The sequence below is a fragment of the Ctenocephalides felis genome, unplaced genomic scaffold (genome assembly GCF_003426905.1).
Source record: "Ctenocephalides felis isolate EL2017-DRISC unplaced genomic scaffold, ASM342690v1 CF-g0.4_SCAFFOLD_01886, whole genome shotgun sequence".
Lineage (NCBI taxonomy): Eukaryota > Metazoa > Arthropoda > Insecta > Siphonaptera > Pulicidae > Ctenocephalides > Ctenocephalides felis.
The window spans coordinates 160,542,426-160,554,555 of record NW_020538040.1 but is presented as its reverse complement, the minus strand read 5'-3'; the positions used below and the strand labels follow the sequence as shown (position 1 = coordinate 160,554,555).

At 31.4% G+C, this 12,130-nt stretch overlaps 1 protein-coding gene and 1 pseudogene across 1 annotated transcript in view; both read left to right on the top strand.

Moving 5' to 3' along the window:
• The window catches only part of LOC113376146 (protein unc-80 homolog), a 40,420-nt gene extending 31,148 nt beyond the window's left edge, over positions 1-9,272 (top strand). The window contains exons 34-54 of the mRNA XM_026616069.1: positions 69-209; positions 346-623; positions 694-826; positions 893-1,033; positions 1,104-1,297; positions 1,375-1,485; positions 1,740-1,969; positions 2,028-2,223; positions 2,298-2,516; positions 2,588-2,733; positions 2,803-2,983; positions 3,061-3,216; positions 3,289-3,492; positions 6,942-7,202; positions 7,284-7,407; positions 7,474-7,698; positions 7,782-7,966; positions 8,039-8,207; positions 8,276-8,455; positions 8,750-8,916; positions 9,030-9,272. Of these exons, the coding sequence (XP_026471854.1) occupies positions 69-209; positions 346-623; positions 694-826; positions 893-1,033; positions 1,104-1,297; positions 1,375-1,485; positions 1,740-1,969; positions 2,028-2,223; positions 2,298-2,516; positions 2,588-2,733; positions 2,803-2,983; positions 3,061-3,216; positions 3,289-3,492; positions 6,942-7,202; positions 7,284-7,407; positions 7,474-7,698; positions 7,782-7,966; positions 8,039-8,207; positions 8,276-8,455; positions 8,750-8,916; positions 9,030-9,272 (3,884 nt within the window). The remainder of the gene's footprint in view (positions 1-68; positions 210-345; positions 624-693; positions 827-892; positions 1,034-1,103; positions 1,298-1,374; positions 1,486-1,739; positions 1,970-2,027; positions 2,224-2,297; positions 2,517-2,587; positions 2,734-2,802; positions 2,984-3,060; positions 3,217-3,288; positions 3,493-6,941; positions 7,203-7,283; positions 7,408-7,473; positions 7,699-7,781; positions 7,967-8,038; positions 8,208-8,275; positions 8,456-8,749; positions 8,917-9,029) is intronic.
• Positions 9,273-9,474: 202 nt separating this feature from the next.
• Positions 9,475-12,130, top strand: part of LOC113376145 — a 33,898-nt pseudogene continuing 31,242 nt past the window's right edge.

The window sequence follows — 12,130 nt, the reverse complement described above, 5'->3', positions numbered from 1 at the left end:
ATAAAATAACTGTGTTTATATCTTTTGTTTAACTATCAGTTTTAATTATCTATATAATTTTTTTGTAGCTCAGGGGGATGATGAAGGAGATGGTTTGCGTCCAACAGCACCTCATTTACACTCTGCTCACTCACTTTTTCCATCAGTCTTATGTGCAGCAGTGGTACTCATTGTGGATTTACTAGATGATGCCGCTGTGAGCCAAGAAGGTATATAATAATATATAGTATAATTTTAATAATATAATATAGTTTTAATTAACTGACTGACATGCAAGCACATGCAATACTATCAATATTCGCAAAAATATCAACAATTGTCATCTCAAATTCCATTTTCCCTTAGGGGCAGCGGTATACGAAGCAGCTTATCAAGTGATTTGGAATTGTCTGGTAGAAGACTCAGCATTATTTTTGCGATACGTGCTAGAAAGATTAACGCGTGACAAACAAGAAACAATGTTCAAATTATTACGACATTTGATTAGATTTGTTCCTCGCCTTCCTCAGCAAGCTGCATTTGCTTTGTATAACTATATAATAGGATATGTTATGTTCTATGTACGGTCGCCTCATGAAGGTGGTCAACAACTAGTTGGCACGGCTCTATCAATTTTATGGATGGTGAGTATTGTATAAATTCTTATATAATGCGTTTTTGTTCTCTGGATTTATTATTCAATTTGAATTAAAGGTTGTACATAGTGTTCATGGCATAATGTTTAAAGATCTAAAGCAAATTCTCCGTAAAGAGCAATGTGATGCATCGATTCTACTTACAGCCAATGTGCCTTCCGCAAAAAAAATAATAGTTCATGGACCGCAAGGTATTATAATCACTTTGTTGTCTAAGTTAACAAAAAACTCACAATATGATATTATTTAATATATAGATCGAGATGAAGGTGGCATTCCATCTCAGTTTCCAGTACAAGAAGATACACAATTTTGCCAAATTCTTAGAGAATCTTTAGATTTTTTCGGTATTGACGAAAGTCAGCATAAGGAACACTTTTTAGTTGATTATAAAACTCGTAAGTGTTGTTAATTATGATTATTTCTATGCATACATTTTCTAAAATAATAGGTATGTTACAAATATAGATCAAATTCATAATCCACTTGGTTATGTTCGAGATTTCTATTTCTTCAAACGATCTCAATATCCTCAATTGTGCCTAGTTCGTATGAAACCGCAAGAAGCATTTTCGGCTCTGCAAAGACAAGAGTTGCTGAAGAAGTTTGTGGAAATTGGAAAAGTGCATTTAACATGGGCGATATTGAAAAACGTCGATATGGTAAAATAAAAAAGAGTACTTAATTCAATTTAGTCCAGTTATATCAAAAAATTTTATAATTTTGTTAATAACTTTAGGTTGTGCAACGAGTTGTTTTTCTACACGAGGAACTAATGAAGTTACCATCTTTTCCAAGGAAAGCATTGGAAGCTGATTTAGATCTTTATAAAGGAGGAGAAATTGGAAAAGTAATATGTTCTTTACAAGTTATATATATGGGCGTAGCTATGAAGGCAACTAGGAAACGTTTTTTAACAGCACTCTCTGTATTCGATGGATGATGAATAAAAAAGATATATTTTCAATAAAATTCACCGAAATGTTAAGATGGTTTCTTCTGGCAACGCCCATGCTCATACATCTGCTATAATTCATTTATGTTTTAAATTAAGACTTTATCATTATTTGACCAATTAAAAACTCAAAAATTGTCTGTTTACAGGAGCTACTTGGTTTGGATGTCTTACATAAATTTATGTGGGTGCGATTGATAGCACGAATGTTTGAAGCCATGGCTGGAAACTTTGCTTATTCTGGTGATATTCAATTGTTCCTAAATGTTCTCAATGGTGCTGCGGTACTACATACCGAAGATTCCTGTATTTTACGATATGTTATGGCGACTTACGTTAATGCTGCTTTTAATTTCAAGAATATTTTCTCTACCAACGGGTAAATTGTAAGTACTATATAAAATATTAATGATATAATAATTTTTATATAATTTTAGATATCTGTTAATCATGCCGACATTATTGCAAATATATTCTCATCATCAAACAAATAAATTGGTAACAACAACCGTAGAATATGCTGTTAAACAGTTTTATTTAATGAACAGAAAGCCGTTTATTTTGCAAATGTTTGGCTCAGTTTCGGCAATATTAGATACTGATGATGAAAGTACGTACGGCGACGCCCATAAGGTAAGAGAATAATTACATTTGGAGAATTCAATCGTATATCAATTTATATTTTTATGAATTACATTGTTTTGCAGGTTCAATCAAGTTGTCTTTTTAATCTGCTATTGAGTTTAGAAACGCCATCTCCTGATCCACTTAACATATCTGAATTAGTGAAGGAAACTAAACCATTGCGAGCTATTGATTTCTGTTATCATGACGAAAACGAAATGGTTACTGTTCTCGATTGCATTTCTCTGTGTGTTATGGTGGTATCTTATTCAGCGGAATCTATTAGGGGTTACCAAATGCTGGTATTTGCAAAAAATATTATTAATTAATTTATATTAAAATATTATATTTATTAATAAATAATCAATTTCAGATCATCTTAGAAGCTATTTTACCTTGCTATATTAAACAAATTCAACTACCTACATACTATAGAGAAGGAAAATCTGAACGAGATATAATTTTGCAACTTGCAATCGTGATAAAAACTTTAGTTAATAACTGTGAAGGCTTATCAAAGTATGTGATTTACTTAAAATGCTTAAATTCTGTTTTATTTTATTTCTAATATATTAATGTATTTGTTAGAAGTTATAATGGACCTTATAGAAACAGCCCTGAACATAAAGGATCTAGTCAAAGAAATTGCAGTAAAGGCCCTCCTTGTTCGCCAGGATTGGAATTTGAAGACGAGTCACATTCAAAATATATGAGTGATTTAGGTAGAAATAAATCGGGAATGGTTGAAGCAGGCGCTGAAGATTCTGAGGTAAACATAATTATTTTCTTTTATTTCAATACTATCAAAAATTATGAAGATATTATATTTGTTCCTTCTGGTTTTAGCTGGTTCGTGCAGAATATCGAAGGCCACGTGATGTTTTGTTGTCACTAGTAGGTGAGTTTCTTAGCCGTTGTTGTACACGACTAACCGAATTATCGAGGAAGCAAGGTTTCCAAGATTCCAAACCAATAGATTTGCTTGACGCCAGATCGCATGTTGTAAGTTCAAACCTACTAAAGCTCGTCTTTTTATTATTTTGCATGCAAATATACAGGAGCATATTATTTTAGAGACTAGCAGATATTGCACATTCATTATTGAAAGTGTCACCATATGATCCAGAATCAATGGCATGCAGAGGCTTACAACGATATGTAACAAGCATTTTGCCTCGAGCGGACTGGTTGGATGACGCTATGAAACCAGCATTGACTACTATTCTTAGACGGTTGGATAAAGTGTTTCTTAAGATTTCAAAAAAGCCGTCGATTCGGGTAAATAAAATTAATAGATTTCTTACAAGATAAATATTTCAGCATTTTTATCATTAATTATATGCGAATGTGTGTTGAAGTACCTAGTCCCGAAATGTCACAACAAAAAACTTACTGTTTTTTTTATTATTTGGATTCTAAAAAGTGCTAACTTAGCGTTGAATGTTTTAGTTAACTCTTTTTAATCCGTTTGCTCAGAAAATGTATGTGTTTTAAACAAATTTGATCATACGTCCCGGATTGGCCTGGACAGTTCCGGAATTTTACCTTGCGTCTCAGATTTTCCTATAAGAAATCTTTGTCCCGCACTCAGGTTTTTTGCCTTATTTGCGTCGAATTTGTAAAAAGATACTTATTTTCAATATTTGTTTTGAATGTGTTACAGCTAGCATTATATTTGAACCGAAGAAATTGTGAATATCAAAATACTTGAAATAGATGCATTAAAAGCGATATTACCTACTTAAACTAATTATGCATAAATTTAGAAAATTATATACAATGCTGAATGCCAAAAATACCCACTAAAAAGATCTATTATCTAAAAAGATATGAAAGATTTTTTTACTAAATATTTAATATAAACTTTATTATATCCTAAACTAGTATTTCTTTTGTATACTTTTATTACAAAATAATTAAAACTAACGATGCATGGCATCGTACCTTAAGGCAAATTGCTGGAACTTTCCGTACCGTGATTTAAAATTATTATATAAGCTTTCAATTTTTTGAAATTTTTGAAATTCAAAATTTCAAATTTTTTAAAAAATTGTTTGAGTATTCCAAATTTTTTTCAATGCGATCACGCTGCGTGTCTGTTTTAAACGTTATAAATTTTGGTACGGAAACCATAGAAATGTAAACAAAATTTGTACTCATTAATAAAATCTCTACAAAATATCTAAGAAGTTAATGGACACAAGTGTAATGATTATAAGTTTTCAATTTTTTTGAAAATTTTGAAATTCTAAATTTCAAATTTTATAAAAAAAAATTGAGTATTCTAATTTTTTTCAATGCGATCGCGCTGCGTAGCTGTTTTAAACGTTATAAATATTGGTACGGAAACCATAGAAATGTAAACAAAATTTGTACTCATTATTAAAATCTCTATAAAATATCTAATAAGTTAATGGACACAAGTGTAATGATTACAAGTTTTCAATTTTTTTGAAAATTTTGAAATTCTAAATTTCAAATTTTTTTAAAAAAAAATTAAGTATTCTAATTTTTTCAATGCGATCGCGCTGCGTAGGTGTTTTAAACGTTATAAATATTGGTACGGAAACCATAGAAATGTAAACATTTGTACTCAAAATCTCTATAAAATATCTAATAAGTTAATGGACACAAGTGTAATGATCATTTTTGATCGCCAAATGGATTTTTTAAACCTGCCTAAAATTTTATAATTTCTTGATTCCGTCAATACAAGTAAAATGTGTTTTGAATTATTCAAATCAGTTGGTCCGTGCTATCGAATCATGAAGGAAATTTTGTTTTCGAACATACATACATACACACATACACATACGCATACATTCATCTTACCAGAAAACCTTAAAGCGTAAAAATATGTAAAAACAATTCAGTTTAGATTTTTTTGCGTTTACTAAACCTTATCCTACGGGAAGTTGAAAACATATTTGAGTTGAATTTCAAAAACATAACTAAACATCCCCGTCCCGCGTTTAATTTTTTCCACGCCAATTGCTTCAAATTAGGATGCACGTGATTGAACATGCACTATACCATATCAGTGCATCTTCTTTATAAATTACTACTATTATGTCATCATTGTATCATGTATCTCAATGTATATGTAACTTAATAACATCTGCTATATGCGTCTTATTTTCGATAATTTGCATAAAGATTCACTCTGTATTAAGGCATCTAAATAATTTTTCTCAACTAGTTTTAAATTTGCTACTCAAATTTGGATCGATCGGTGAAGCCACTATTATGATGAAGTATCTTAGCTCAATTGTAACCAGTATATGATTTATTGTGCGGTGAAATTCATCTTATTGCCCGGTGCTATTTAAGTTTTAAAGCTGACAAATTCAACTATTTATTCTTTTTTACTATGCTGTGTGTTTTGTAGTTGCAGATTATATGACATCATTTATTATGCCAAGCAACCTGTTATTGCTACAACAAATATTCAAAACTCTTAATTTGAACAAAACTACTAATTTTCACGCAAAAATCATTATTATACTGCATGCAGCATAATTAACACCCGACTTATTATTTTCAATCTATGTAAATTTATATATCAGTTTAATGAGTTGTGATTGCTGTGTAGCTATCATTATTGATAAAAAAAACACACATGAGTTGTACCAGGCATATTGTTGCTGTTTTTTGTTATTTTATAGAGCACAGTATTCAATGCATTTGGACAATAATATTTAAATAAATATTTGTGGAGTCGAAGCATTATACCTTGCATTCAATATCTTCAATTATTTTATAAATTCTGTCTTTCACAATCGAATGGTATAAATTCGTTAACAATGATGTTTTGATTATCCATTTCGATTGTATTTGATGCCGTTTTTGTTATTTGATTGCGCACAGTATATTCAATGCATTTGGGCAAAAATATTTAAGTAAACCTTTTGTCTTGTATTTAACATATTCAATTGTTCTCACAATCGAATAATATTCTTTAACAATGATGTTTTGATTAATTGTTAATCTATTTCGATTGTATAAGGCAGAGGCAATGTGATAAAATTATAAATATCTTATTGTATTAGAAAGGTCAGTATCGTAATTAATTTGCAGTAAAATTGATAATGCAAAAACATAGTTAAAAAATTCAATGATTACGTTTAAAAAAATCCAGATCATGTAAAGCTAGAGATTGATTTCATAATTAACAGCCATGAGCAGTTTTTAATAAATACATACACGGTTATCAAATACGGTTTTTTATTATTTTTGTAAAAACAATATACATGATAATGTTTATTAACTTCCCGTAGGGTATGTTATAGTAATCGCAAAAAAATCGAAAATTGAAATTTTTATATATCTTTACGTTTCAAACCTTCTCAACAACAAGAATCAACCGATTTGAATAATTTAAAAAACATTCGATTTGTATTGATAAGGAGACGTGCTGATTAGTTTTTGGCATACGCAGGTCTAGCCGTTTCGAAGATACGAGGCAAAAAAAATTTTTGAAACTGCCTTTTGGCGGTCAAAACAATTATTATTCAAAACTATTATTGATTTTTTTCATTTCTCGAATGTTTAATTACGGTACGGGAAATTCCAGCAATTTGCCTTAAGGTACGATGCCATGCGCCCCACTAGTTTGAAACTCAATCATATTCTTTCAATCAGATTTGTTCCTAATCTGGATTATAGATATTGTTTGGTAAATAGTAGATGTTTCCCGTTTCATAATTTTAATTTTTTAAATTCCACAGCGTAATACGGATTGGGAGGCTGCTGCTGGTTTATTAAAGGGCGTTCATGAAACACTGCAGCGTTTTCCTTATGCTCTGCATTGGCAGCATGTACGTGCATTGCTTAATACATGTCAGGGTCTTGTGGCCAGTGAACCAGGAGCGCATGATGCACCGCCCGCAGCAGGATCTGCGGGTGCAGCAGCTGTCTCACAAGCGCCGCCAGCACACTTTTGCTCAACAGTTGTTCGCCTTATTTCTCTTCAAGTTGTCAGTGCTGGAGTAAGTTGATGAACATCATGTTTATTAATATTAAATCAACCTAGATAAAGCAATATATTTATAATTTGCTTTTATTTTCAGGATTGTTCGATAATGGAACAAATATGCGGAGGTAGTGCCGAATTTCCATCACAGGAAAAAGCCGAGATATCTTTGATGAATCTTATCATTCCACTTTGTTTGCGAGTAGGAAGTGGTAGAGGAGGTATTTTATAAGAATTTGTATATGTATTTTAAAATTGATTGAGAATTAAATGATGAAATTATTTAGATGTCGCCGAACTGCATCAGAACGATATAAGCTTTCTAGTAACTGTGGTACTAAACGCCATGTCTCCACCGGGTGGAGCTGGTGTAGTTGGCGGAGCAATTAGTGGTGGAGGTGGTGTAAGAAGTGTTGTTGATGCAAGAGCAGGATCACTTACATTTACAGGAAGTAGGGAAACCAAACGCCCAGCTAGAGTGCGGAGCACCCTTTATCAAGCCGCTTTTTTAGGTTCTTTACTTGTTATTCTATGTAAACATGTATAATATTTTAACCTTAGGAATTATATATACTTTTAATATTTCTAATTTTAGCGTTAAGAGTTCTTTGCGTTTGCTTTGAGCAGCGTTTGTCTCGAGATTGGTCCCGCATAGCACGAGTTATGCGAGATCTTGGTCGAAGAAACGAAGCTGCACCAGAACTATGGAGTTTTTTGGAATTTGTTGTAACTCATCGCACTCCCCTTTATATCGTTTTACAACCATTCTTACTTCATAAGGTATTTAATTTTGTTGATCTGGTTTATATTTGCTAAATTAGTATTCGATTGGAAAGCATATTTTTATTGCAGATAAGTCAACCACCTATTGGAGATCATGAGCGGCATATGCAGTTTTTAATTAGGGAACGAATGAGAGGAACCCCTCCTTCTGCAAGTCCACGTTCAAGAGGCGCACTTCTGTTAGATCTTGCACGCGAATTGAGAGAATTAAAAGATGAATTAGAAGAGCATAAATACCGTAAGAATATATTAAAGCATTTTGATTTTAAAAATAAATTGTTACAGTAGTCGTGTTTTTATCTATAGAGCAAACTGCAGCCGAAACACATAGACGTGCTACAGAAGTATATATTTCTTATCCACATTCATGCGACGGAGGACGATATCAAAGACCATCTTTGATATCATTACTTACTGGCATGGAGCAAAAAGCAGCTAACTGTATACCCGGAGAAAACACTTCACAAACAACTGCAGCTAGCAAAGGTAAAAAGTCATTTCGTAAACGATTGACCGTTTTGATCAATGTAAGGGACATAATAACCTTTTTCTTACATCTTTAGCAAAAAAACTTATTTTAATATTGTCAATAAATAAATGTATTACCTTAATCCAGCGTACGCTTAAATTGTCATCCGTGTCATGTTTGTATTTTGGTGAATAGATTTGTTCATATCCTTAATAAAATGTATCGTAGAACAAATAATGGCCTTATTTGCATGTGATATATTCTATATTGTGATTTTTTTATAATTGTTTAAATTATTTTATGATATATAGCCCCCTCTACTGTGAATGAAAGTACAAGCCCTCATTCCCCTAGTCATCCATCCAGTCCTGTGCTAGATTCTGGAATGCGAGAACATAACAAATCGCGACTCCAACGTTCCAAAGCCCAAAGTAGAAAAACTTTGAGATTTAGAAGAGGAAAACCTAACCATAGTGAGGTATAAAATATTATTTGCAATAAATACAACAATATAAAACGATAGTACCACATGAGGCATTAATTTTTTATTAGCTTTTGTCATTCTCCAAACCAAATACTTTTGGTTTTCAGTCAAAGACTAACGAAACCGAAACGGAAGCAGTTGCAAATCACGGTGAGCAATCGTGGGAAACGACATCACAGACATCGTCTGCCTCCTGTTGCAAAGACCGGAATATGAATGCTTATTCGCATTCACAGCCACAATCCCAGTCGCAGTCGCAATCGCACGATGATTCACAATCACCGAAAGTCGGGTCACAGCAATCTCTATTGATGGTGTTCGAAACACAAGATGAAGATACTTTAATATAGAAATGTTGTAGGAAAATGAATAATTATTTTAAGTATTTTGAAGGCTTTAAACTCTGCGCTAACTTTTGGTATTCAAAAACAGTCATCGATTGATTGATTAATTAATCCCTATTTATGGGCGTGCATGTTAACAGCGGCAATGATACCTAAACTGTATAGTTTTGCAAATCAAAATATTTAGTTATTATAATTCTTTCTGAAAATGCTTGTAAGACTATATTTTAAATTCACATTTCTTTGCATTCTGTTTTTTCTGTTATTAGGTATCGCCATTTGTTTTCTATTGTTAGGTAATTACCATTCGTTATTGCAAAAGTTATTGACGAGGATTAAGCCTAAAAAATGAATAGACATTAACTATTAATACAAAATGATATTTTTTCTAAAAATTTGATATTTACAAAACGATATACAAAATAAAAATGTTAATAATTGAATTTGTTTTGATCATTTACTACTCAAAATGTTGATAATCTACTTAATATCACACAATTAAATGCGATTTACGCCTTTTTATGCAAATATTTAATCAACATAAACTCATGCGTCTGGCCGAATTTAAATGCGACAAAAGATCAGTATGCTTCAACTCATTAAAACGCACATCTATTCTAATACATTATCAATTATGTGTCATAGTATTGAATTCTTTTTTTTATCCTCGTGTCTGTTGAATTTTGAAATTAGTGCCTATTAGCATCAAGAATAAAAATTTAATACACAAAAGTTGTGGGATGGAACTGGATGCTGTCACCATTGATAAAAGATTATTCTCATATCAAAAATTTGATTGCTCCTTTATCGCATAAAATATAATATGCCGTCTGGTGTTACTTATTCATTTGTACAGTTATCTTTATAACGATTTTGATTATATCGGCTTGCTTCGTCTCCATTCATCTTCGTCTGCCACGTATTAAGAACCACATATAAATAGAAAAAAAATTAAAAAAATCAAAATAGTGTCCTAAAGATGTAAGTCAGCAGTTCCAAACACAAATATCGTCATTGAAATTTCAATCAATTTGAAGTACAATGTTTTCATTAAGTATTAAAATGTTCGAATTGTCTTTATTAGTGAATTTGTTTTAAACCGCGCTTTATTGGATTTTTCATAATCGCAAAAATCGAAAATAATTTTGTTAGTATTCCTTTACGTTTCAAAGGTTTCTGAACATGTTGGTATACCTTAGAAAAAATTAATGTTTGTGTGTGTGTGCATGTGTGTATATGTATATATGTGCGGATACAAAATTTCGTCGACAATTTCGGGAACACGGTTCAACCGGTTTGAATGATTCAAGAAACATTTGATTCCTATTAACAAGAAGATGCGCTGATTAGTTTTTGGCCAAGGCAGGTCCAGCCGCTTCAAAGATACGGAGCAAAATGGTAATTTAGTTTTTTGAGAGGACGGAGAGTCGAACTGACAAAATGAATTGAATATTGAATTTTTAGGAAGGCAGGTTTTGGAGATCAAATAATAAAAGTAAAAAAAATGTCATTTGGCGGTCAAAAATGATCATTAGACATATGCATACTAAATTTTGACATATTTTATAGAGATTTTAATAATAAGAACAAATTTTGTTAACATTTCTATGGGTCCCAACCAATGTTTATCCGTTTGACTGCGACGCGGCCTGATTGTTTTGTAAAAAAAAGTTCAAGATCTTCAAAAAAAATTAAAATAACAAAAAAACTAATGGTGTATGGCATCGTGCCTTAAGGCAAATGTGGAACATCCCGTACCAAAAATTATTAATTTTTAAAAAGATATAAAAAATTAAATTTTTGAGAAATTTGAAATTTTTGAAAAAAAATTGAATTAATTGGAAAAAAAAATTCTGGCAAAAAATGTTTTTTTGACTTGTGATTTAAATCCTCATAAAATATATGATTATTTGAAGTGCATATGTCTAATGATCATTTTTGACCGCGAATTTTTTTTTAATTTTATACTGGATCTTTCAAACCGAAAACCTGCCTTCCCAAAAATTTAAACAGTTGTTTATCTTGTCAATACAAATAAAATATTTTTTGAATTATTAAAATCAGACCGTTAGAGTTACCGTTTTTGGCACTTTTTGCCCCGTATCTTTGGAACGGCTAGACCTGTCTTTGTCAAAAACTAATGAGCACGTCTCCTTATCTATACGATTCGAATGTTTTTTGAATTATTCAATCGGTTGATTCGTGCTCCCGAAATCCTGGACAAAAACTTGTATCCAAACATACACACCACATTACATATATATACATTTCACTTGTATTGACAAGATGAATAATCGATAAAATTTTCATGAAGATAGGTCTAGCGGTTTCGGAGATATGGAGGAAAAAGTAAAAAAATGAGCCATTTGGCGGTCAAAAATGATCATTAGACATATGCACATCAAATTATCAGATATTTTATAGAGATTTTAACAATAAGTATACATTTTGTTAACATTCCTATGGGTTTCGTACCAATGCTTATGCGTTAGACAGCGACTTCTTACGCGCTTTATATTTTGTCCCTATGCAGTTAAAGCAGTACGATTGCTCTGAAAAAAAAGTTCAGATCTTCCACAATATGTCAAAATAAAGAAAAAAAAAATTTTTCACAAAAAAAAATTTTTTTTTTTTAAATTTTTTTTCAAAGAAAAGTAATTTTTGTCGAATTTATAGTTTCTCAAAAATCTTATTTTTTCAAAGTATTTTTTTTTTTTCAAAAAATGTTAATCGTTTTTAAAAAAATAATAGTTTTTGGTACGGGAAGTTTCAGCAATTTGCCTTAAGGCACGATGCCTTAATTGCCTTAAGACAGAATTCCACTTACAGCTAGTTTTCATTTAAAACGTAAACTCGTGCGCAGT